Source organism: Bos indicus, chromosome 16 (assembly GCF_029378745.1).
Source record: "Bos indicus isolate NIAB-ARS_2022 breed Sahiwal x Tharparkar chromosome 16, NIAB-ARS_B.indTharparkar_mat_pri_1.0, whole genome shotgun sequence".
Taxonomy (NCBI): domain Eukaryota; kingdom Metazoa; phylum Chordata; class Mammalia; order Artiodactyla; family Bovidae; genus Bos; species Bos indicus.
In genome coordinates, this window is record NC_091775.1 from 44,406,159 (window position 1) to 44,431,344 (window position 25,186).

At 43.6% G+C, this 25,186-nt stretch overlaps 1 protein-coding gene, 1 long non-coding RNA gene and 1 other non-coding gene across 9 annotated transcripts in view; 2 read left to right on the forward strand and 1 right to left on the reverse strand.

The window, feature by feature from the left end:
- Positions 1–669: 669 nt before the first annotated feature.
- Positions 670–24,669, forward strand: LOC139176392 (uncharacterized). Its single transcript, XR_011560814.1, has 3 exons — positions 670–729; positions 1,016–1,136; positions 24,165–24,669. It is a non-coding gene; the product is annotated as an uncharacterized lncRNA (long non-coding RNA).
- NMNAT1 (nicotinamide nucleotide adenylyltransferase 1) overlaps positions 7,156–25,186 on the reverse strand; it is a 29,879-nt gene continuing 11,848 nt past the window's right edge. For all 7 annotated transcript variants that reach the window (XM_070768235.1, XM_070768234.1, XM_019976454.2 and 4 more), the window contains 4 exons: positions 14,392–14,562; positions 12,602–12,785; positions 10,147–10,292; positions 7,156–9,377 (listed from right to left, as the gene is read on the reverse strand). In XM_070768235.1, coding sequence (XP_070624336.1) covers positions 8,977–9,377; positions 10,147–10,292; positions 12,602–12,785; positions 14,392–14,506 — 846 coding nt within the window. In that variant the 5' untranslated portion in view covers positions 14,507–14,562 and the 3' untranslated portion in view covers positions 7,156–8,976. The remainder of the gene's footprint in view (positions 9,378–10,146; positions 10,293–12,601; positions 12,786–14,391; positions 14,563–25,186) is intronic.
- Positions 10,559–10,631, forward strand: TRNAG-CCC (transfer RNA glycine (anticodon CCC)). Its single transcript has one exon. It is a non-coding gene; the product is annotated as a tRNA-Gly (tRNA).

The following is a 25,186-nucleotide window of genomic DNA, read 5'->3' on the forward strand; positions in this document are numbered from 1 at the left end:
CGCACACACATTAATAACCAAGAGATCTCCTTCAAATACATGGCATGGATTGCTGGGTCAGCTGCAAATAATATACCAATAAATCCAGTGCTAGTGGTCTCAATAAATAGGCGGTTATCTTCCTTACCTATCAAGCTGTCCTGGGATAAGTGGCAACTCCATGACATAGAAGTGGCATCTCTGAACTTCCTTGGTGGTCCAGTGGTTAAAACTCCACCTGCCATAAAAGGGGACATGGGTTCCCTCCCTGGTCCGGGAAGATTCCATATGCCATGAGCCATTAAGCAGGTGTGCCACAACTACTGGGCCCCAACCCTAAAGACCATGCTCTGCAACAAGAGAAGCCACCACAAGGAGAAGCCCACACCCCGCAACTAGAGAGTAGTCCCCCGTTCCGGAACTAGAGAAAAGCCTGAGCACAGCAATGAAGACCCAGCACAGCCAAAAAACTTATTAATTAAAAATGTTACATATAAAAAAAAGTGGCATCTCTGTATTCTCCTGGCCTTTCATCCCTGTTGGTTACCTCACTGTCATGAGTTGGCTGCTGGAACATCCACATTCAAGGTGGGAAAGAAGAGGCAGAGAACCACCTGCCATTGTCCCTTCACCAGATTCCGGTTTACACTCATTGGCCAAAACCATGTCATAGGCTACTTCTAATTGCAAGGGAACCTGGGAAATCTAGTATCTAGTCTTCAGTCTTGACAGTAGAGAAAGGCAAAAGAGGTGGGTGTTGGGGGTATGGGGTAACCTATAACGTTAGCCCTAAATACCATCTCTATAGGCTGGCTCCAAGACTTACCTGTTATTTTTTTTTCTTTAAAGAAAAAATAATATTTATTTGCAGTATAAACAAAGTTCTGTTGCTGGCTCGGGAGATGTGTGTGTGTGTGTGTGTGTGTATAGGGTCACAAATTATCCTTCATAAAACCTAAAGCAAAACTGGCCACCCTGTTGGCATACTCTCATTTACACAAATCTGATATGTTTTTCTGGGTTTTTCTTTTTAAAGGTAAAAAAGAGAGAGAGAAAGAGAACCATGTACATAGTATGGAAGCTTTTTGTCAATTTCTCAACTGTGGCAAGAATTTCATCTGCTGCCTTGAAGAATCTCTGAAAACCAGCCCTGTGAGGTAAGATGCAGTTGGGCAGAGTTTCCGCGGCCTCCCTCACATGCTGAGTGCTAGCTCGCTCAGGGACCCTCCCCCGACCTCACGCAGTCCCACCACCTGGGAAAACGGAGTTTGGAGAAGGAACAAAACTGGAGGAGGGTAATGGAATCTGTGGCTTTGTTCTGTGGACACGGGGCATTTCTTTTTTTTGTTTAATTTTTATTGCTGTAGAGTTGATTTACAGCGTTGTGTTAGTTTTAGGTGTACAGCTTATCTGTCAACTTCTGATCTCTCACATGAGCGCCAGACTCAAGTACATTAATAGCCAACACCTATTGAGTGATTACTATGTGTATTATCATTTATCACAAAATCCTACCTCTCCAATAGTTACTTTATTTATCTCCATTTGAAAAAGACAAAACCTGAGACAAAGAGAGGTTAAGTGACTTACCTAAGGTCATACAGTTGGTGGAAGAGTCTGGTTTCAATCTCAGATAGCTCGACTACCAAGCTCATGTGTCACCTCTCATCACTTAAGGTGCCTCTTGGATATCCTAAAGGTACTCAAATGTAATATATCCAAAGCAGAAAGCATAACATAAAATTATTCCTTGGCTTTCCTCATCTCTATAAATTGTACCACTAGTCACCTGTTAAATCCAAAGCCTGGTAAACACTGGATTTTTCCCTTTTCTACTCACCCATATCCAATCCACCAGCAAATCCTGTTGGTTCTTCCAACCTAACCCAAGCCACCATCATGTCTTGCCTCCTCCCTGGGCTTGTTGCTTCTACTCTTATCCAACCAAACTATTTTCCATTCTGCAGCCAAGAAAGCTTTTCAGAAATATAATTCAGATTTCATTACTCCCAAGATTCAAATGCTTCAGTGTGTAAATATTTGAATCTCTTTAAAAATCTGAGTCACCTTTTCAGAGCAACCTTCTGGTATACAATTACTCTGCATCACAACTCTGCTTATATCCTTTGTAATTATCATAGTCCATAATTATCATTTTTTTTTGCTTTATTTACTGACTACTGTCCTCGCTTCAGCAGCACATATACTAAAATATTTACTGACTACCTTTTTCATTAAAATGTCAAGAGTAGAGACTGTGTTCATATTATTCACCTCTACAGTATCCCCAGTGCCTAGCATGCCTGGCAAGTGATTATTAAATGTTTGTTGAATGAATGGCTATGAACTTTCCAGAGGAAAGATGCTATTTTTATTGAGGAAACCAGGGGCATAAGGCAAGGAAGTGCTTCCCTGGTGGCTCAGACAGTAAAGAATCTGCCTGCAATGCAGGAGACCCAGGTTCGATCCTTGGGTCAGGAAGATCCCCTGGAGAAGGGAATGGCTACCCACTCCAGTATTCTTGCCTGGAGAACTCCATGGACAGAGGAGCCTGGCGGGCTACAGTCCATGGGGTCGCAAAGAGTCAGACATGACTGAGCACCTAACACTTTCACATAGTGACATTCAGTTCAGCCGCTCAGCCGTGTCCGACTCTTTGTGACCCCATGGACTGCAGCACGCCAGGCTTCCCTGTCCATCACCAACTCCTGGAGCTTGCTCAAACTCATGTCGATTGAGTCAGTGATGCCATCCAACCATCTCATCCTCTGTCGTCCCCTTCTCCTCCCGCCTTCAATCTTTCCCAGCATCAGAGTCTTTTCCAGTGAGTCAGTTCTTTGCATCAGGTGGCCAAAGTATTGGAGCTTCAGCTTTAGCATCAGTCCTTCCAATGAATATTCAGGACTGATTTCCTTTAGGATGGACTGGTTTGATTTCGTTGCTGTCCAAGGGACTCTTAAGATTCTTCTCCAACACCACAGTTCAAAAGCATCAATTCTTTGGCATTCAGCGTTCTTTATAGCCCAACTCTCACATTCATGCATGACTACTGGAAAAACCATAGCTTTGACTAGAGGGAATTTTGTTGGCAAAGTAACGTGTCTGCTTTTTAGTATGCTGTCTAGGTTGGTCATAGCTTTTCTTCCATGGAGCATCTTTTAATTTCATGGCTGCAGTCACCATCCGCAGTGATTTTGGAGTCCAAGAAAATAAAGTCTGTCACTGTTTCCATTGTTTCCCCATCTATTTGCCATGAAGTGATGGGACCAGATGCCATGATCTTAGTTTTCTGAATGTTGAGTTTTAAGTCAACTTTTTCACTCTCCTCTTTCATCAAGAGGCTCTTTAGTTCTTCCTCGATTTCTGCCATAAGGGTTGTGTCGTCTGCATATCTGAGGTTATTGATATTTCTCCCAGCAATCTTGATTCCAACTTGTGCTTCTTCCAGCCCAGTGTTTCTCATGATGTACTCTGCATAGAAGTTAAATAAGCAGGGTGACAATATACAGCCTTGACAAACTCCTTTTCCTATTTGGAACCAGTCTGTTGTTCCATGTCCAGTTCTAACTGTTGCTTCTTGACCTGCATACAGATTCCTCAGGAAGCAGGTGAGGTGGTCTGGTATTCCCATCTTTTTCAGAATTTTCCAGTCTGTTGTGATCCACACAGTCAAAGGCTTTGGTGTAGTCAATAAAGAAGATGTTTTGCTGGAACTCTTTTGCTTTTTCTATGATCCAGCGGATGTTGGCAATTTGATCTCTGGTTCCTCTGCCTTCTCTAAATCCAGCTTGAACATCTGGAAGTTCACGGTTCATATACTGTTGAAGCCTGACTTGCAGGGTTTTGAGCATTACTTTGCTAGCGTGTGAGATGAGTGCAATTGTGCGATAGTATCAACATTGTTTGGCATTGCCTTTCTTTGGGATTGGAATGAAGACTGACCTTTTTCAGTCCTGTGGCCACTGCTGAATTTTCCAAATTTGCTGGCACATTGAGTGCATCACTTCCATAGCATCATCTTTTAGGATTTGCAACTTGAATTCCATCACCTCCATTAGCTTTGTTTGTAGTGATGCTTCCTAAGGCCCATAGTGACACTGCATTACTCAGAATGAGGCTATTGATTCTCATGAGTACAAAACATTGATTCCTTTGGTGGAATATGATGGGATGATATCAAGTCCTGGGATTAGATAAACTTTACCACTTTAAGGGCATAGACCTATGAACTCTGACCAGATTTCTGGAGCATGAAACCTATTTAAATTCCAGATAACTAAGGGAACAGGACATGGAGAAATCATATTTCCTTCCTATCCTTAAAATCTTATTGTTCTAAATGTTGGCCTGAAAATGAAATTCACAGGAATAACTAATAATAGTGTCAGCAATTGCGCTGGTTGGTATGGCTCTTGGCCAATTTGGACAAGGACCATCTATTATGGGTAGGGTTGAATGGATGTTGGAGTAGATTGGACATAGATTGGACTTGCCCATGGGAGGAGAAATCTTCTCCTCTACAATTCCAAGATCTTTCTTCCTGACTAGGACCAAAGCTATGTCTGGAAAGGAAAGACAAATGTTACTTGGCCAAATTTGTGCTTTCTTTCCTTCCATTTGACACTGGCAAAGTGAACCATAAAATTAAGAGCCAAGATGCAGTCCTACACTTGTGGACGAGCAGTGCTTTCTCCTAGACAGTGATGAGCGGGAATGATGAGGGGGCATTTGTAGTGGAGGCATTTTTCTGGCATTCGATGGAATCTGATACTGGTCCAGGAAAGAATGGTGCATACAGTAAAGACATAAAGTAAACTTCCCCTCATCTCTACCTCTCCTCCTAACGCAAGGAGGCAGCACCATCAGGGAGCTTGGTCCCATTTGGGGGATAAGACTTAGATACACAGGGGATTTATTATACTTCTTTTTGGCTGTGCTGGGTCTTCGTTGCTGCATGGGCTTTGCTCTAGTTGCAGTGAGTGGGGCCCACTCTAGTTGTGGAGCACGGGCTTCTCACTGAGGTGGCTTCTCTTGTTGCAGAGCAGGGGCTCTAGGTGCATGGGCTTCAGTAGTTGGTGCACATGGGCTCAGTAGTTGTGGTGCATGGGCTTAGCTGCTCCAAGGCATGTGGGATCTTCCCAGACTGGGGATCATACCCATGTTTCCTGCATTAGCAGGAGGGTTCTTTATCACCAGGGCTTCCCTGGTGGCTCAGAGCTTAAAGTGTCTGCCTGCAATGCAGGAGACCTGGGTTCGATCCTTGGATCAGGAAGATCCCCTGGAGAAGGAAATGGCAACCCACTCCAGTATTCTTGCATGGAGAATCCCATGGAGGGAGGAGCCTGGTAGGCTACAATCCATGGGGTTGCAGAGTCAGACACAACTGAGCTACTTCACTTGGGAAGCCCCCATTATACTTTTATCACTAATTCTGTTTGAAAATTTCCCTAACACTTTTAAAACATGTCATTGTTGTCATGTTACCCACTGGTCTGGAAAAACTTGGGCACTTCACTTGATTTGGGAAACACTGTCTGCTGCATTATTGACTGATAAGGCACTTGAGGCAGACATGGATCTGAATCTCAGCACTGAAACCAAGGTGATTTCCTGAGTGGAGTGGGGGGCATTGTCCCAGAGGAGGAGTCCAACAGAGATAGGAATTCCCCACCATGTGCTGGTGCTACTGTAACAGGTCAAAAACTGTATGTGGACCCCACCAAGCTTCCCTCCTTATGAGCCCCACATCCCACCCCACACACTTGACTTCAGTCGGGCTGGCTCCATGAATGGGCTTCTCCATACCTCCTCTCAGGTTGTTCCTCCCATAAGGTTGCTGGAAGTGGCAAAAAATAAACTAGAAACAGGATTCGTCAAGTTTCAGATACATGACAAATAACTTGTAGTATTTATTAGGCTTTCCTGGTGGCTCAGTGGTAAAGCATTTGCCTGCAATGCAGGAGACCCAGGTTCAACACCCCCGGTTGGGAAGATCCCCTGGAAAAGGTCATGGCAACCCACTCCAGTATTCTTGCCTGGAGAACCCCATGGACAGAGGAGCCTGGCGGGCTACAGTTTGTAGGGTTGAAAAGAGTTGGACACGACTGAAGCAACTTAGCAGCAGCAGCAGAATATAAACAAAAAAACAACCACCCCTACCAGCATCAAACAATACACCAGTTCAGCACAATTCCTAAACTAAATTCACATTATAAGAGCCAAACATGAGACATGATAGAGAATAAACAATGGCATTTTCCCCTCTTCCTCAATGAAAGCCACAACAGTTACTAATATTTATTTCCTTGTGAAATTCATTGTCCTAGTTTCATTATCCAAAGAGGAAGCTGTGTCCTTAAAGGAGACCTCGAAACATGCTATTATGCTGTGGCATTAGCAGCATCCTGGTACAGGGACAAAAAGCCAAGCAGCTCCTTCTATGTACAAAGTTGCTGATCCATAAATACCACAACAATAGGACCATTTCACTGTTACCAGGTCTCCTGGGAGGGTCCCTATGAGCCTTACCCAGCCGGCCCTGAGGTCAATACGCTCAGCAGACTATGGGCACATCTAGGTGAAAAGGCTTCATAGTAGAAAAGAAGTTTCTAGCACTGGAATCTTCCTGCAGTTCAGACATACTTCAGATAAACTTGTGTAGTTTTCCAGAAGAAATCAAAATTAAATTTCGATAACTTCATTGACTTCTAGCAATAGTTCTATTGCTATTTTTCAGTATTGCTCCAACTTTTAAACTCTAAAAAGCTGAGGAGCAGGGGAACGGACCTCATTTCTATGATCTGAGGTTATGACCTTTCATTCATTCAGCAGGTTAAGAGACTGAAACCACTGAGTGCCAAGCTTTGTACTCTTCTCTGTCTTTGAGAAATAGATCCATTGACTTCAGTAAAAATAAGCCAGGAATGGGGACTTCCATGGTAGTCCAGTGGTTAAGAATCTGCCTTCCAATGCAGAGGACACAGGTTCAATCCCTGGTTGGGGAACTAAGATCCCACATGCTACAGGGCAACTAAGCAGGTGAGCTGTCACTACTGACCCTGGCGGGCTCAGCTAGAAAGAAGTCTGCATGCTACAATGAAAGATCCCATATGCTGCAACCAAGATCTGACACAGCCATAAATAAGTAAAAATTAAAAGAGGCCAAGAGCCACAGAATTTACATTTGCCAACTTTATTTCCTTTTTAAAACTGTGGCTTCAGATAAGACTATTCAACTGCACAGATGTGTTTTTTTTCCTTCTGCAGAGATATAAATCCTTCATCCAGAGTAGTGTAGTATGAAATTGTTAGGTAGGTAGAATGGGGAAAAGGAGTCCAAAATGGCGGTGGCTAAAAGACAAGGAAGGTCAAAGGAAGGTCCGAGGACCAGAGTGAAGACTTCAGGCAGAACAAACAGCACTCCTGGCTAAGCCCAATTTGCATAGGGCAGGCCCAGGTGGAGGAAAAAAATATATAAAAGGAGGAACCAAAGCTCTTTCTCTCTCTCCCGTGTGCGTGCGCTCTTTAGGTATGTAAAGGTAAATTATTCTACTTTCTTTAGAAAGTTAACTTCAGTCCTGTTTCTATCACAGAATGATTTTCATGAACCATAAAACTACTCTAAAAAAAGCTATTTCTGGTGTTTGTGCTTTACTAATGGGTAAAACTGCCACAGAATTTTAATCAGTAGCAAATCATATAATAAGTTTGTCTTTTTAACATAATGTTATGACTTCAATTATTATTTGAGTTTTCTACTTTGGTTAAAGTTCATACAAAAGAACAAGAAACAAAGCATACAAAACAGACTCTTTTTCTGCTTAAACTCACAAGTGGTAGGTTCACAGGGACTGGAACAGAAACTGCAAGGGTCTTTCAAAACTCAAGAGTTTTAGATTGAGACTGTGGCACTTTCTTGCACAAACCATTCATCAGGGCCTCAAAGCTCTGAGCTAAAGGAACTGCTGGGCTGACTCAGTGTGGTATTTCTCATGTCCCTTCATTGTTTGCTTATTAAGCTATGAGTAAAGGCTAAGAGGATTCACACTTCATAAAATCCTTGAATGAGAATCCGTGCATAACACATGGAGGGCAGAGGCTCCCTATCTGTCATGGGCATCAGTGTACCTTTCTAAACGCTCTAGGGCTTGGACCCCTCTTCCTACCTCCAAAAGTGATGTTGCAGGCAACATGCCTTAGCAAAGCTTCACTGGCCTTCTGAGACGTGTCAGAGAGAACGAACTACTGGTGTTAAGTGTCTTCCAGATCACTCACAGCTTGTATTCTGCACAGCTGGAGACAGCTGATGCCTTTTACAAGATCATTATTTTAAAAATTGTTTGGCCACCTTGGGTGAGGGGGCGCCAAGAAATAGGCATGCATAAAATGTTCATTCCTTTCATAACTTAAGTCAGGATCTTAAGTGGACTCTTAATTTTCTTCTCTTTTTTTTTCACTACACAGCATGTGGGATGTTAGTTCCCAATCAGGGATTAAGGCCAGGCCCTTGGCAGTGAGAATGCAGAGTCCTAACCACTAGACCACCAGGAAATTCCTAGACTTCACTTTTCGCACTTCACTTCTCTTTATGTGGTAAAGTCAGGATGCTCTTTTTGAATTGTTTTTGTACTTAGTTTGATGGAATGTTCCTCTGGTTTTAGTGCTGCTAATCTCTTGTTTTAAAGATAAAGGAATTTGTGGACTTCCCTGGTAGTCCACTGGTTAAGACTCTGTGCTCCCACTGCATGGGTTCGATCCCTGTTTGGGGAACTGAGATCCCGCATGCTGCATGGCATAGCCAAACTAAAAACAACGTATTGAAAACATTCATCTTAGCAACTTCTAGTAAAAAGATAAACCTAACTTGAATTTACTACTGATTTTACCAAACTGTTAAACTTTATTAAAGAGGATAACCATTTCTTCCCCTAGTTACTAACACCCACATGGTTTCAAATTCCCAAAAAAGAAGTCTAAAATACCATGCTGTAGAATTTCTTATGCCTTAACTTCTGTAGTGTTTCTCTGCAAAGGAGCCAGGACCACTCCAACATTCCTCTCCTCACTCTCAGAGCTATACAGATTATGCTTTTCAATATATTCTTCGACAAGATCGGGTACCAAGTAGCGAATGCTCTGGCCCCGTCTGAGGGCTCGCCGGATCTTCGTGGAGGAGATGTCATTGGTGATCCATTCGTTCACCAGGTGAATGTTGTTCTGGTGTTTCCACAGCACGTCGGATTCGTAGATGAACTTCTGGGCGTCATTCCCAGCCCGAGTAATACATATGAGTCCATAGTCCCCCAGGATTTTGGTGATATCCTCACTCTTCCATAGATTGGGCACACCAAAGGACTCCAAAAAATCTGCTCCACACAGCAGCTTCACCTTTGGCACACCTGGGAAGAAGAGAAAATAGAGCCTCAGGGATTGTTTTTTTAATAGCTCCTGGCATCAGAATGAATGTGTAGGACTTTCCCCGGTGGCCCAGCAGTTAGGAATCCAGCTGCCAATGCAGGGGACATGGGTTCAACCCCTGGTCCAGGAAGATCCCACGTGTGGTGGGGCAGCTAAGCCCATGGGCCACAACTACTGAGCCTGAGCTCTAGAGCTGGTGCTCCACAACAAGAGAAGCCACCTCAATAAGAAGCCCATGCATGGCAACAAACAGTAGCCCCTGTTCACTGCCACTAGAGAGAGCCTTCGTGCAGCAACAGATCCAGTGCAGACAAAAAAAAATGTGTATGTCTGTTTTTCTGAGGAATCATAATTTTTATCAGATTCAGCTTTTCCAAAAAGAGATCCAGACCTGAACCTCAAATGTTCAGGTCTACCTACTGCAGGAGAAATAAGCTCAGGGAGCCTTTGACTCCTTTTCTCCTATCAAAAAACTAACATGGGGTGGGGAGTTCCCTGGTGGCCTAGTGGTTATCATTTCAGGCTTTCACTGCTGCAGCGTGAGTTCAGTCCCTGTTTGGGGAACTGAGATCCCACAAGTTGTGTGATGTAGCCAAAGGAAGAACAAAAAAAGAAAGAGAAAAGAAAACTAACAAGGGGCATTTTCCAGGCACCCACACATATTGAATATGAAAGCAAATACAAAGGGGGCTTGCCCAGCCCTAGAGTCTTAACAGCCCTCATTGCTAAGTCCTGGGAAAACATACAGACCTTTCGTTTTTGTTTGCTCTAGGGATTTCTTTTCACTAATATCTTGTTTTTGTTCAGCCCACTTTCTCTTCCGTCCAGGCTTTTCCAACACAGGTGAGTTCTGCTGGGGATCACAGATACTGGCCTCCAGCTTCTCTTGATGGTGTCTATAAAACAAAAAAGCAACAGAATATTTATTTCTCTTTCTCACAATGCTCAACTGAAATATCATCCCTGTGGAGAGGCCTAAGAGCCTCTGACACAATGTTAAAGGTTGGGAGCTGTTAAAAACGTGTAACCACAGGTACACACAATGCCCCATTACTCAGAATGGATACCTTCAAGTACACAGTACTGTCAGGTCAGGATGGATGCTGGCCAAGACACAGCAGCCCTGGGCTCTGGCTGTCAAGAATGGAAAGCAACAGGGACTTCCCTGGTGGTCCAGTGGCTAAGACTCCACACTCCCAATGCAGGGGACCCAGGTTCGATTCCTGGTCAGGGAACTAGATCCCACATGCCACAACTAAAGATCCCTCATGCTGCAACGAAGATCGAAGATGCCATGCAACTTAACTAAGACCTGGCATAGCCAAATAAATAAAAATAAATATTTTTTAAAAAGAGTATGGCCTAACCTAGTAATGAAGAATTCAATGCTGAGGATAAGGTCTGAGGGTGTGTCAAGTGTCTGAAGCCTAAGCAGAAGGGCCCACAGGCAGGATCTGTATGCAGCTTCACCCTGGCTGGCAGGATGCCCACGGCTTTACAGTGGTACAGTTACCCAGGTAACAGGAGCAACATGTGTGAGAGACAACTGTGGGCCCCTGGTGCCCGTAACCCCCTTCCCTCGGGAATGGCTGAGTTGAATCCGGAATGAACAGGAAGGTTACTCTGGAGCCAAAGAGAGCTGGGTGAGGAGGAGGACACAGGAGCCTGGTTTCTGATGGGAGAACTTCTGGCCAACGAAGAGAAGTCACCCTCTTCTTCCTGCTAAGCTTCTGGGTAAGTCACTGGGCTGGACATTGTTTGCTGGCTGGGTTCAATCCCACCCCGAAATCACTCCCAGAGGTCCTCAGAGGCAGAGAGATTTGGGAGGCTCTGCACCTTGACAGGTTGGCATGGAAGCCAGACCCTATATTCCACTGTCCTGTCCCCCACACTAGGAAACTGGGACAGTTTAATAGCAGCGTTGGTGACAGCAGAAGCAGGAACAGTTTCCTGAACTTCAGCTGCAGTTAAGGGGACATGATCTTGAAACAAACCACCACTTCCACTCCTCCAGCCCTTTCAACCTAGACCTAAAGTCCCTTTCTGTTTAAAATGCTCAGAGTGGTTCTATTTCCTATCCAAATCGTAATTAATATGGTTAGAACCGGAAGGTTCAAAGAATAGACATTTCTAATAGACATCTCTAAGAACAGACATGAGACAGAAAGGTTTTTCAGAAAGCCCTTGTGTTTTATACTCAAGAGAAGTTGCTTGCTTAGTAGCTCAGTCGTGTCTAACTCTTTGCAACCCCATGGACTGTAGCCCTCCAGGCTCCTCAGTCCATACGATTTCCCAGACAGGGATACTGGAGTGGGTTGCCATTTCCCCCTCCAGGGGTTCTTCCCAACCCAGGGATCAAACCCACACCTCCTGTGTCTCCTACATTGCAGGCAGATTCCTTACTCACTGAGCCACCAGGGACATGCCACTCAAGAGAACATTAAGTAATAATTAGATGTTACTCACTCTGGGTTCTGAATCCTTAAACTGGAACGGTTTCAGACTCCTGAGCACAGTGATCTGTGACAACCCCCCATATGCTGTCATGGAAGTAGTGTCCAAACCAGGTCTCTGTGATCAAGAATAATGGCCTCTCTTCCTTAAATCACCTGTCTTCATCTTTCTGTACATATATAAAATTTTACTTATTTGTTTATGGCCGTGCTGGGTCTTCACTGCTGTTTGGGCTTTCCTTTAGCTGTGGCGAGCAGAGGCTACTCTCAAGCACAGGCTACTCTCTAGCTGCAGTGTGCAGTGGCTTCTCACTGCAGTAGCTTCTCTTGTTGCTGAGCATGAGCTTCACTAAATGTAGCACATGGCCTTAGTAGCTGTGGTGCTTGGGCTTAGTTGCTCCGTGGCACAGGGGAACTTCCCAGACCAGGGAATGAACCCGTGTCTCCTGCACTGGCAGGCAGATTCTTTACCCCTGAGCCACCAGGGAAGCCCAATTATCTGCCTTTGTCTTTTATACTTGATAAGACTGACCACAGTGCCATCATCTTACAGCTTTACCTTTTTCACCAGGGGCACAGACAGACCAAGTATACTTCCTGTTCTTTTACAGGGATGTACACAGTTAACAAGCATGCAAACATCTCAAAACACAATGAAAGACACAAAGGCTGAATGGTACCCAGGCCTGTTCATGTGCTTCGCAGCCTTGTGATGACCCCACACGGGAACTGCAGGACTTCACCATGGTTACCTTAGCACCTTGGCTGTCTCTGTCCACTCTTTCTGAAGACTTTCCCATGTGTCAACTTCTACCCATTTTGAGTTCTTGGTGGCAAGTTCTGCCATGATAACTCGGTGATAGGCAGAGATGAGTCCTTTCTTCTTATATGCATCACCAACTGGAGAAATTATGCCTTTGATAACTTTATATTTTCCTGGGGTAAAGAATTAGACTTCACGTAAGGTATACCAGATTAGATTTTATGTACAGGAAATAGTATCATCAATATGGTTTCATAGTCACAGATCCCCTCCTCCTTTTTTTTAAACAATGATACAGGTTTATTTATTTATTTTTAATTGTGGTAAAATAGACGTAACATAAAATTTACCATTTAAACCATTTTAAGTGTACAATATTGTGACATGTTATACAACCATCACTACAATCCATCTCCAGAACTCTTTCAACTTCCCCAACTGAAATTTCATACCCATCAAACAGACCACCCATTCATCAGCAGTTTATTAATAAATTTTGATTGATATTGCCAAACTGTCTTATGTGTATGTTAGTTGATCAGTCATGCCCAAAACTGCCTTGTAAAAAGCCTTAATCCATTGAATATCCAAGAGCCCATTCCTTCCCAGCACCTGATATTCGACATTATCAGGTTTTAAAAATTCTTGTCAAGGTGATGGGAAAAATATCACTCTATTATTTTAGTTCCCTGATTATTAGTGAGTTGGCACACTCATCCATCTATCAACACATAGCATGATTATTTCCATAACAAAACAAAATGAATCTGTGTATATGCAGGAGAGAAAAAGTTTTCTTTGACCTTCTTAGGGTCCCTGGCTGGGTGTAAACCGACAAAGAATAGATTGACAGGAGAAAAGCATATGAATTAACTTAATGTAAGATTTATGTGACATGGGAACCTTAATAAGGAAATGAAAAGCCCAAGACACAGTTAAACCTAAGTATTCTTACGCTAGGTTTGATGAAGAGTGAACAGTCATGGGGAAATATGATAGAGCAAAGAGTGCAGGAGATCAAACCAGTCAATCCTAAAGGAAATTAATCCTTAATATTCACTGGAAGGACTGATGATGAAGCTGAAGCTCCAATATTTTGGCCACCTGATGCAAAGAGCTGACTCATTGTAAAAGACCCTGATGCTGGAAAAGATTGAAGGCAGGAGGAGAAGGGGACGACAGAGGACGATATGGTTGGATGGCATCACCAACCCAACGGACACTGAGTTTGAGCAAGCTCTAGGAGACAGTGAAGGCCAAGGAAGCCTGGCGTGCTGTAGTCCATGGGGACACAAAGAGTCAGACAAGACTGAGCAACTGAACAACAACAGAGAATACAAGGTAAGTGTAGGAGCTTGGGGGAATCCAACAAGGCCTGTCTGCTTGGCATTCCTTTGTCTTCATAGATAAGGATGCTCCATTTCTCTGAGTTTAGGGAGGGCATCTGTCGTGTGAATGTTTTACGGTCTGCTTCATAGGCTTCCCTTGTGGCTCAGCTGGTAAAGAACCCGCTTACAATGCGGGATACTTGGGTTTGATCCCTGGGTTGGGAAGATCCCTTGGAGAAGGCAAAGGCTACCCACTCCAGTATCCTGGTCTGGAAAATTCCATGGACTTTCACTTTCAGGGAAGAGGGGTGGAGGGAGGAGGGCAGAGTGACCTTCTTGCTTCTGCTGTTTCATCAAAATCCTCCAGCTTAAAATGTCCAACAGGCCAAGGTGCCACATTTTATGGCAGTGTATCCTGAACCCCATCGTTGCTGCTGGTTACTGTTCCTACCTGTTCCATTCATGTAGTCCTTGGCCAGCTCAAACAGCCGGAGGTGCATGTTGGTGATAGGATTAAAGGACCCACAAGCAAGGAGAACTACTTCTGTCTTCTCTGAGTTCTCCATGCTGAGAATTTGAAGTTGTTGATATAAATGGAAAACTCTGACACTTCTCTTATTGCCTACAAAGGAAAAAGAAAGTAAGTTCAGTTCAAGTCTTTTGATGTCCTTCCACATACTCATTTCAAGCAAATGGAGGGACTCTCCTGGCGGTCCAGTGATGGACTCTGCACTTCAGTGCAGCGCGCTCGGATTCAATCTCTGGTTGGGGAGCCAAAATCCCACATGCTGCAGTCAAAAAGTAAAAACAAACAAAAAACATCACTAACAAAAAATCCACAAACCAAACAGATGGAAAAAATGTTTGGCTTCAGTGACTACGCTGGGTGAATTGCAAAAATGGCTCCATTTCCCCACCCTTCCTTTAAAATGTGAATTTATAGCTCTTTTCATAAAGGAATGGAATCTTCCACCCCCTGTGACTCGCTTTGGCCCAAATAACGTGGCACATGGGAAAACATGCCCATTCTGATCCTAGGCCTCTGAGGCATTGTGCACACCCATTCTCTTTTGGACTCCTGCCCTTCCATGAAGACAAGCCCAGGCCAGCACGCTGGAGGATGACAGAACCTGCAGGACAGAGACAGTTCTCCCACTGACAGCCAGCCAATCGCCAGCTGCCTGGCCGAGGCCATCCTAGATCAGTCAAGCCTCAACCTGCCCAGAAGCACAAGCAGTCAGGTGAGATCAGCTGAGCCTGGATCAGCTGGCCCGCAAGGTGGGCCTAGACTTATGAGCAAAACTGAAAGCTTAATGGTGCTGTGACTGCACTATTGTGGCCATGGTTAGCAGATACAGTGACACTGTGCTGTGTGCCACTATGTCTAGTCGCTCAGTCGTGTCTGACTCTTTGAGACCCTCTGGACTGTGGCCCATCAGGCTCCTCTGTCCATGGAATTCTCCAGGCAAGAAGACTGGAGTGGGTTGCCATTTCCTCCTCCAGGGGATTTTCCCGACCCAGGGATCAAACCTGTGTCTCCTGCACTGTAGGTGGATTCTTTATCTGATAAGCCATTGGGGAAGCCCCACAATGACATTATTATCCACCAAATATAACTCCCCAACAACCCGTCCTTCAAAACTGTACTTTTCCTCTTAGTCAACAAGGTCATAGTATCACTTTCAACTGAATAACAGTTTACAATTGACAAACTCTTCTTGATATTGATTATTCCATTTGATCCTTCCAAAACCCTACTGAAGTAATGCATGCCAACTTATTTTAAAATTTAATTTTTTTTAATTAGGAGGAATTTACCCAAATATGTCTTAAAAATAAACTCACACTTTCTATTATTGCTTTTTTTTGATTTTTATTTTATACTGGAGCATAGTTAACAAAGTTGCATTAGTTTCAGGCGTACGGTCAAGTGATTCAGTTATACATATACAGGTATCTACTCTTTTACAAATTCTTTTCCCCTTTACGTTATTACAGAGTATTGAGCAGAGGGACTTGGTGAACCTTTCCAACTCGTATCACTCATTTCTAATTACTTATTTCTTTTTTAAAAATATTTTTATTTCTTTTTGGCTGCACTTTGGTGCTATGCACAGGGTTTCTCTAGTTGCAGCAAGTGGGGGCTACTCCTAGTTGCAGCGTGAGGACTTCTCATTGTGGTGGCTTCTCTTGTTGCAGAGCATGGGCTCTAGAGCACCAACTGAGTTGCTCTGCAGCATGTGGGATCTTCCAAGAACAGGGACTGAACCTGGGTCCCCTGTATTGACAGGCAGATTCTTTACCACTGGACCACCAGGGAAGTACCAGTTCTAATTACTTCCTTAACAAACACTCTATTAACGATCAATAAATAAAATACCTTCACTACTGTGAAGTTTAAAATATTCTTACATATCAAATTATGTTTCAAAATAATAATTATGAGCACTTACAAAGATAATTCCAATGATGCCTAAATGCTCAAAGCGCTTTGGGAACTTTTGGGGAATCACCTGTAGAACTTGAAGTATTTTTACGATTAATGTAGAAATACAGTGAATGACCACAAACAAACCAACATTTATAGGATACTTCTCAACTTATAAACTAATTTCATGCACATTATCATTTAATTTTCACCAAAAAGAAAAAGAATGGCCAAGGACATTTACTTTATTCCAAATAATAACCTATTGCTACATATTTAGTTTTTTCAATTAATCGTCTATCATTAGTCATTTAGGTTTATCTAATTCTCCACTATTACAAACATCTCAAAGAAGAAATAATGAGTTGAAAATGAATTGGAAATTAAGGCTATAAAACCCCTCACTGTGTGCTCCTAAGTCTTGCCAACACTCAGAGACCTGCATAAGGACCATTGATTTATAGCCCAATAGTGTTCAGACCAAATTGCTAGGTTGACCAACTTACTTTTGCTCTGATTTTTTGCTCTCATTGGACAGAGTTACTGAGTGGCGACCCAGGGCTAGAATTCAGGTATCCTGACTCCTAAGTTCTCCAGCACCAAAGAGAAAATTGGGAGGTAAACTGGGGCTGTGTAGATTGGAAATGAGCCCTCCTAACTGAGAAGCTGAGAAATGGCAACTTCAGTTCCATAGATAACAAGAAACTCTGAAGGTTTCTGAGCAATGGCATGACAACAGGGTTTTAGAAAAACAAGGTGATGGTGTAACATGGTTGTATGACAGATTTTATTTTCTTGGGCTTCAAAATCACTGCAGATAGTGATTGCAGCCATGAAATTAAAAGACGCTTGCTCTTTGGAAGGAAAGCTATGATAAACCTAAGCAGCGTATTAAAAAGCAGAAACATCACTTTGCCAATGAAGGTCTGTAGAGTCAAAGCTATGGTTTTTCCAGCAGCCATGTATGGATGTGAGAGTTGGACCATTAAGAAGGCTGAGCACAGAAGAACTGATATTTTTGAACTGTGGTGTTGGAGAAAACTCTTGACAGACCCTCAGACAGCAAGGAGATCAAACCAGTCAATCCTAAAGGACATCAGTCCTGAATATTCATTGGAAGAACTGATGCTGAAGCTGAGGCTCCAGTACTTTGGCCACCTGATGCAAAGAACTGACTCACTGGAAAAGACTCTGATGCTGGGAAAGATTGAAGGCAGGAGGAGAAAAGGGTGACAGAGGATGAGACGGTTGGATGGCATCGCCAATTCAAGGCACATGAATCTGTGCAAATTTTGGGAGACAGTGAAGGACAGGGCAGCCTGGAGTGCTGCAGTCCATGGGGTTGCAAACAGTCAGACACAACTTAGTGACTGAACAGCAGCAAATGGTTGTATGATCCTGACCTGACCATTTAACTTTGTGTCCTCATCTGTAAAATAGAGATAATGGCATGATGTGGCAAAACACTGATCATATTGCCTGGTACAGTGTCAAAATAAATGGTAGCTATTATTTGTGAGGAAGTGATAATACTGATGTCAGGGATACTATCGGATTAACTGGAAGGGGCAAAGCAAGATAGAAAGTCCAGTTAAAAGTAATGAGAACTTCAGTTTAAGTACAGTCAGTGGGAATGGAAATTAGGAAACATGTATTCAATAAATACTTGAGGTCTGCTCCAAACAGTGGCCAGAATCACAGGGACACTGCTAACTGTGAAGAGGAAATAAAGGGGAGAAGGGTCAATAATGTGCCACACAACATTAAAAAAGAGTTCATGGGTTAGAATGATTTAAATGTACCTTTCAATTATCATCCCGAGGATGACACCAGAATTCACTTGGGGCTTATTGCCCTGCCCACCCGTTACCTGCCCCACCTCATACCCATGCAAACAAAGCACCTATGCTATTATTGGGTGGTCTGGGGAGAGTTGGACTGTGAAGAAGGCTGAGCGCCGAAGAATTGATGCTTTTGAACTGTGGTGTTGGAGAAGACTCTTGAGAGTCCCTTGGACTGCAAGGAGATCCAACCAGTCCATTCTGAAGGAGATCAGCCCTGGGATTTCTTTGGAAGGAATGATGCTAAAGTTAAACTCCAATACTTTGGCCACCTCATGTGAAGAGTTGACTCATTGGAAAAGACTCTGATGCTGGGAGGGATTGGGGGCAAGAGGAGCAGGGGACGACAGAGGATGAGATGGCTGGATGGCATCACTGACTCGATGGACGTGAGTCTGAGTGAACTCTGGGAGTTGGTGATGGACAGGGAGGCCTGGCATGCTGCGATTCATGGGGTCGCAAGGAGTCAGACACGACCGAGCGACTGATCTGATCTGATCTGGGCCCACAGGGAAATTAGGGTGTCTGGCCAGCTACTGAGTATGCTCTCAAGGACCCTGGTGGAGGCTCTGGGTTCAGCTGGAGTCCAGCCTTGGTTCAAGTTTCAGGTACCACTCTCCAGGGAGACTGAGCAGGTCCCGGAGGGACGGAGTTGCTCGCTATTCAGAGAAGGAAGGATGAAAGAGCCTGAAGCACTCCCCCTGCCCTTGGGGATGGGCTCAGGTTTCCAGGTCCTCCCGAGGGGAAGGGCTGAGAAAGGAAAGCTGATCTCTCAGCCTAAAGGAAGCTTTCCCTCTTTTCACATTGGTGACCTGTCTCAAATATCCAGCTCAGTGTTACTAATTCACTGTTAACACAGCCAGCTTTAGACTTCAGACCCTTAAAGCCATAGAAGAATCAAGTTACAGGGAGCTCCTATCATAGCCTAGAGTGGCTTTAAAAGGACTAGGACCTGTCCCTCTCCCCTGGAGAGAACTTCCTCCACATCCCCCAGTGTTCGCAGGGCTGGTGTGTATGGATGGAGGCCCTGGCAGGTGGAGAAGAGGTCTGGAAGCTCTAACAGGACTGTTCTGGATCCTCCGTGCCCTGCTCCAGGTGCTCAGGGACCCGGTCACCATGATTCACTTCTGTCTGGCTCACTCAGCCTATCGCTTGCACTGTTGGCTGCCAAGATCTCACCAGCTCAGGCTGTAAGTGTCCCTCCCCAGCCCACTGTGGCAAAAAGGTCATTTCTTCCTGGGGCTGTCTTGAGGCTTAAGGGCTTCCCTGGTGGCTCAAATGGTAAAAAATCTGCCTGCAATGCAGGAGACCCAGGTTTGATCCTTGGGTCAGGAAGATCCCCTGGAAGAGGGTGCGGCAACCCACTCCAGTATTCTTGCCTGGAGAATACCATGGACAGAGGAGCCTGGCGGGCTACAGTCCATGAGGTTGCGAAGAGTCGGATACCACTGAGCGACTAACATGCTTGGAGGTTTAAGGAAAATTACTTTCAATTTTAAAATTATTACTAAGTTTCAAAAACACTGATGTGTAAACGTTAATGAAACATTTTGGAAACATTAAGTCAGCTTTTAAAACATAAACTTAAAAAAAAACTGGGTTTTCTTGTCACACTTCAGAATGCTCAGTACAATTAAATCTATGTTGCCCGACTGCTAAAGGGATTGACTTGGCAACCCTTCAGATTTACAGCTCTAAAGGTACACTAGTTAGTTAGCATGTTAGTTAGCTCAGTCAAGCCCGACCATGCCACCCCATGGACTGCAGCCTGCCAGGCTCCTCTGTCCATGGAATTCTCCAGGCAAGAATACTGGAGTGGGTTGCCATTTCCTTCTCCAGGAGATCTTCCCAACCCAGGGATTGAACCTGGGTCTCCTGCACTGCAGGCATATTCTTTACCAACCGAGCTACAAGGGAAGCCAAAGGGACACTAATGCTTTTATTAGTAACCTTAAACCCGAGACTCTATTTTAGCTCTGTGTGCCACTGCTTCAAATAGTTTGGAGGTGAGGGGGGCTTCCCTGGCATTCCAGGGGTTAAGACTCCAAGCTTCAAATCTCACGTGTCAAAAAATAAAACAAAATAATAAATAAATAGTCTGGGGGTATATTTTCAAATTGCTTATTGTTTTGAGTATCTTCACTGGGGATAAACCTTTGTCTTTGGAGGGGAGATCTGATTCCTACAAGTGCCCTAAAGTCATTCAGTGCTAAATCCAATTAATAAAATAAATAAGAAGGTGAATAACAGTTTACAGTGAAGAAAGAGGACTACTAGTTAAGGTGGAAGATTTTCCTATATGCATGGAAGCTATGTACATGTAATTTCAAAAGAATTTTTAAAATGTTTGAGCAGTAACCACAGACCTTATTTCGTTGTGTAAGTTGTGGTGGGCAGTTAACTCACTCAATGTGAGTTACCCAGTGTGAACCGCAGGGAGGGCTAACATAGCATAAAGGTGTGGTTGGGACTCTCAGTTCAGTTCAGTCACTCAGTTATGTCCAGCTCATTGCGACCCCATGGACTGCAGCACGCCAGGCTTCCCTGTCCATCACCAACTCCTGGAGCTTGCTCAAAATCATGTCTATCAAGTCAGTGATGCCATCCAACCATCTCATCCTCTGTCACCCTCTTCTCCTCCTGCCTTCAAACTTTCCCAGCATCAGGGTCTTTTCCAATAAGTCAGTTATTCGCATCACGTGGCCAAAGTACTGGAGCCTCAGCTTCAGCATCAGTTCTTCCAATGAATATTCAAGACTTACTTCCTTTAGGACTGACTGGTTTGATCTCCTTGCTGTCCAAGGGACTCTCAAAAGTGTTCTCCAACACCAGAGTTCAAAAGCATCAATTCTTTGGCGCTCAGCTTTCTTTATAAAGTCCAACTCTCACATCCATACATGACTACTGGAAAAACCATAGCTTTGACTAGATGGATCTTTGTTGGCAAAATAATGTCTCTGCTTTTTAATATGCTGTCTAGGTTGGTCATAGCTTTTCTCCCAAGGAACAAGTGTCTTTTAATTTCATGGCCGCAGTCACCATTTGCAGTGATTTTGGAGCCCCCCCAAAATAAAGTCGGTCACCGTTTCCATTGTTTTCCCATCTATTTGCCATGAAGTGATGGGACTGGATGCCACGATCTTAGTTTTTTGACTGTTGAGTTGTAAGCCAGCCTCTTCCTCTCCTCTTTCACTTTCAACAAGAGGCTCTTCAGTTTCTCTTCGCTTTCTGCCATAAGGGTGGTGTCATCTACATATCTGAGGTTATTGATATTTCTCCAGGCAATCTTGATTCCAGCTTATGCTTCATCCAGCCTGGCATTTTGCATGATGTACTCTACATACAAGTTAAATAAGCAGGGTGACAATATATAGCCTTGATGTACCCCTTTCCCAATTTGGAACCAGTTCATTGTTCCACGTCTGGTTCTAACTGTTGCTTCTTGACCTGCACACAGATTTCTCAGGAGGCAGGTAAGGTGGTCTGGTATTCCCATCTCCTGAAGAATTTTCCACAGTTTGTTGTGATCCATACAGTCAAAGGCTTTGATGTAATCAATAAAGCAGAAGCAGATGTTTTTCTGGAACTCTCTTGCTTTTTCTATGATCCAACAGATCTTGGCAATTTGATCTCCTGTTCCTCTGCCTTTTCTAAATCCAGCTTGAACATCTGGATGTTCTCTGTTCATGTACTGTTGAAGCCTTCCTTGGAGAATTTTGAGCATTACTTTGCTAGCATGTGAGAAGAGTGCAATCGTGTGGTCATTTGAAAATTCTTTGGCATTACCTTTCTTTGGGATTGGAATGAAAACTGACCTTTTCTGGTTCTGTGGCCACTGTTGAGTTTTCAAATTTGCTGGCATACTGAGTGCAGCACTTTCACAGCGTCATCTTTTAGGATTTAAAACAGCTCTGCTGGAATTCCATCACCTCTACTAGCTTTGTTTGTAGTGATGCTTCCTAAGCCCTAGTTGACTTCACATTCCAGGATGTCTGGTTCTAGGTGAGTGATCACACCATCATGGTTATCTAGGTTATTGAGATCTTTTTTGTTTAGTTCTTCCATGTATTCTGGCCACCTCTTCTTAATATCTTCTGCTTCTTTCAGGTCCACACTCTTTCTGTTTTTTATTGTGCCCATCTTTGCATGAAATGTTCCCTTGATATCTCTAATTTTCTTAATACAGATCTCCAGTCTTTTTCTATTGTTTTCCTCTATTTCTTTGCACTGTTCACTTAGGAAGGCTTTCTTCTCTCTCCTTGTTATTCTTTGGAACTCTGATTCATATGGGTATATGTTTCCTTTTCTCTTCCGCCTTTTGCTTCTCTTCTTTTCTCAGCTATTCATAAAGCCTCCTCAGACAACCATTTTGCCTTTTTGCGTTTTTCTTGGGGATGGTCTTGATCACTGCCTTCTATACCATGTCATGAACCTCTGTCCATAGTTCTTCAGGCACTCTATTAGATCTAATCCTTTGAATCTATTTGTCCCTTCCACTGTATAATCGTAAGGGATTTGATTTAGTTTATACCTGAATGGTCCAGTGGTTTTCCCTACTGTCTTCAATTTATGTCTGAATTTTGCAATAAGGAGTTCATGATCTGAGCCACAGTCAGCTCCTGGTCTTGTTTTTGTTGACTGTATAGAGCTTCTCCATCTTTGGCTGCAAAGAATATAATAAATCTGATTTTGGTATTGACCATATCGTGATGCCCATGTGTAGAATTGTCTCTTGTGTTGTTGGAAGAAGGTGTTTGCTATGACCAGTGCATTCTCTTGGCAAAACTCTGTTAGCCTTTGCCCTGCTTCATTCTGTACTCCAAGGCCAAACTTGCCTATTACTCCAGGTTATCTCGTGACTCTCAGACCTGGTTCAAACTGTAGCTTTACCGCTTACTTCAGTATTCTTGCCTGGAGAATTCCATGGACAGAGGAGCCTGGCGGGCTACAGTCCATAGGGTCCCAAAGAGTCAGACACAACTGATCAACTAACACTTACACTTTTACTTTACCACTTACTATATCAGGTGTTTGTCCTGAGATAAGACATTAAATTTTTCTGAGCCTCAGTTTCTTCATTTGTAAGATAGGAAACCACAGTCTCATCTCATAGGATTGTGTGCATTTTTAAAAATATATATTTACTTATTTGTCTGTGCTGGGTCTTAGTTGGGGCAGATGAGATCTTTGTTGAGGTGCTTGGACCCTCTAATTGAGGCTCGAGTCAGTAGTTGTGGTGCCTCAGTATGTGGGATCTTAGTTCCCAGACCAGAGATCGAACCTGTGTTCCCTGCATTGCAAGGCAGATTCTTAACCAATGGACTACCAAGGAAGTCCTGAACTGTATGCATATTAAGCAAAAAAGTAAATTTAAAATGTGACACATTTCCCTACTAATTATGAACAGTAATAACTCCTTTTATTGCTTGTGGGTCGTCTTTCAGCATTTACAGCCACGGTAACTAAATCAAGGTTCTCAAGATTCCTTAGAGACCAGTGTCACAGTGCCTGCTACATAGTATGTGCCTCATCAGTCGTGTCCAACTCTTTGCAACCCCATGTACTGTGGCCCACCAGGTTCCTCTGCCCGTGGGATTTCTTAGGCAGGAATACTGGAGCACGTTGCCATTTCCTTCTCCAGGGGATTTTTCAGACCCACAGATCTAACCCTCATCTCCTGCATTGGCAGGAGGACTCTTTACCACTGTGCCACCTGGAAAGCCCGCCTGCTACATAGTAGGAACTCGATAAATGCTAACTATTGTCCTTACTGTAGTATCATTAGACAATTTTGTCCTAATGGGATGGATGTCAATTCATCTTTGCTCTGTTTAAAATTTTATTTCTGTGGTTTGACGTAACATTACCATGAAACAGAACCTGAATTTGGTTTCTTAAAGCCATTCATATCACTGAAACAATAATGTACAATGTAACTCACTGTGTTCCATGCAGCCAAGTGACAGTGTTCCTGTTTGCCATCACCATTCTGACCCTCCAGTTCTATGTTCTGCTAAGGTAAGTTCTTTCTCCAGCCACCTCCACACCTGGCAGCTCAGCATGCATGTCTTACCTGTGAGGTTGTTCGGGTGCCCGCTGCTGTTCCTGTTATGTGCTTAAATGCAGCCTGCCCCATTGTTTTGCCCCTATTATCAATGGCAGTCACCTGCTTCACCTCTTTGAAAAGTCAAAACTCTCAGTCCAGCGAGGAGAGTTGGGATTTGGGCAGACAGAGTTTAACTTTTAACCAGCAGTCATACAGGTTAAAAGTTCTACTTCCAGTAATAAGAAGTCCTTAAATGGCAGACAATTAGGGTGCGAATGTTTCACTTTATGGATGCCCAAGAGACCAGAGCCAACAGCCTAACATTAGCTGATGTCTCCAAGGCTGAGGGCGACACGGGCACACTCGACCAGATTATGACTTGACCTGTTATTTCTGATTCTATGTCAGAAATCCATCTTGGCCAAAAAAGTCAGTTAATACCTTTTTCAATGGTCAAATGAAACAAATGCAATTTTACACATTTAAAATAAATTGCAGTCCTAAAAATAAGAAAATTTTTTAAAAATCTGAAAACTGAGATTCCACTTAAGTGATAGGGAAGGACTGGAAACTATGACACCCCTTGTAATTTGCCTAATTCAAATTTGCCAGCTTCTACTAGGAGAGGTTTGTGTACTACTGTTAAGACGTAGGGTGTATTTCCTCACTCTAGAGGCCAGAATTTCCACAAAATGTTTTTTCACCAACATATCAAATTAACATGAATTTTTTAAATGGTAGGATTTCCCTGGTGGTGCAGTAGTTAAGAATGTGCCTGCCAGTACAGGGGACACAGGTTTGACCCCTGGTCTGGGTCACATGCCACGGGGCAACTTGGCCTGTGCACCACAACTACTGAGTCTACGCGCTGCAACTACTGAAGCCTGTGTGCCTAGAGCCTGTGCTCCACAAGAGAAACCACTGGAAGAGA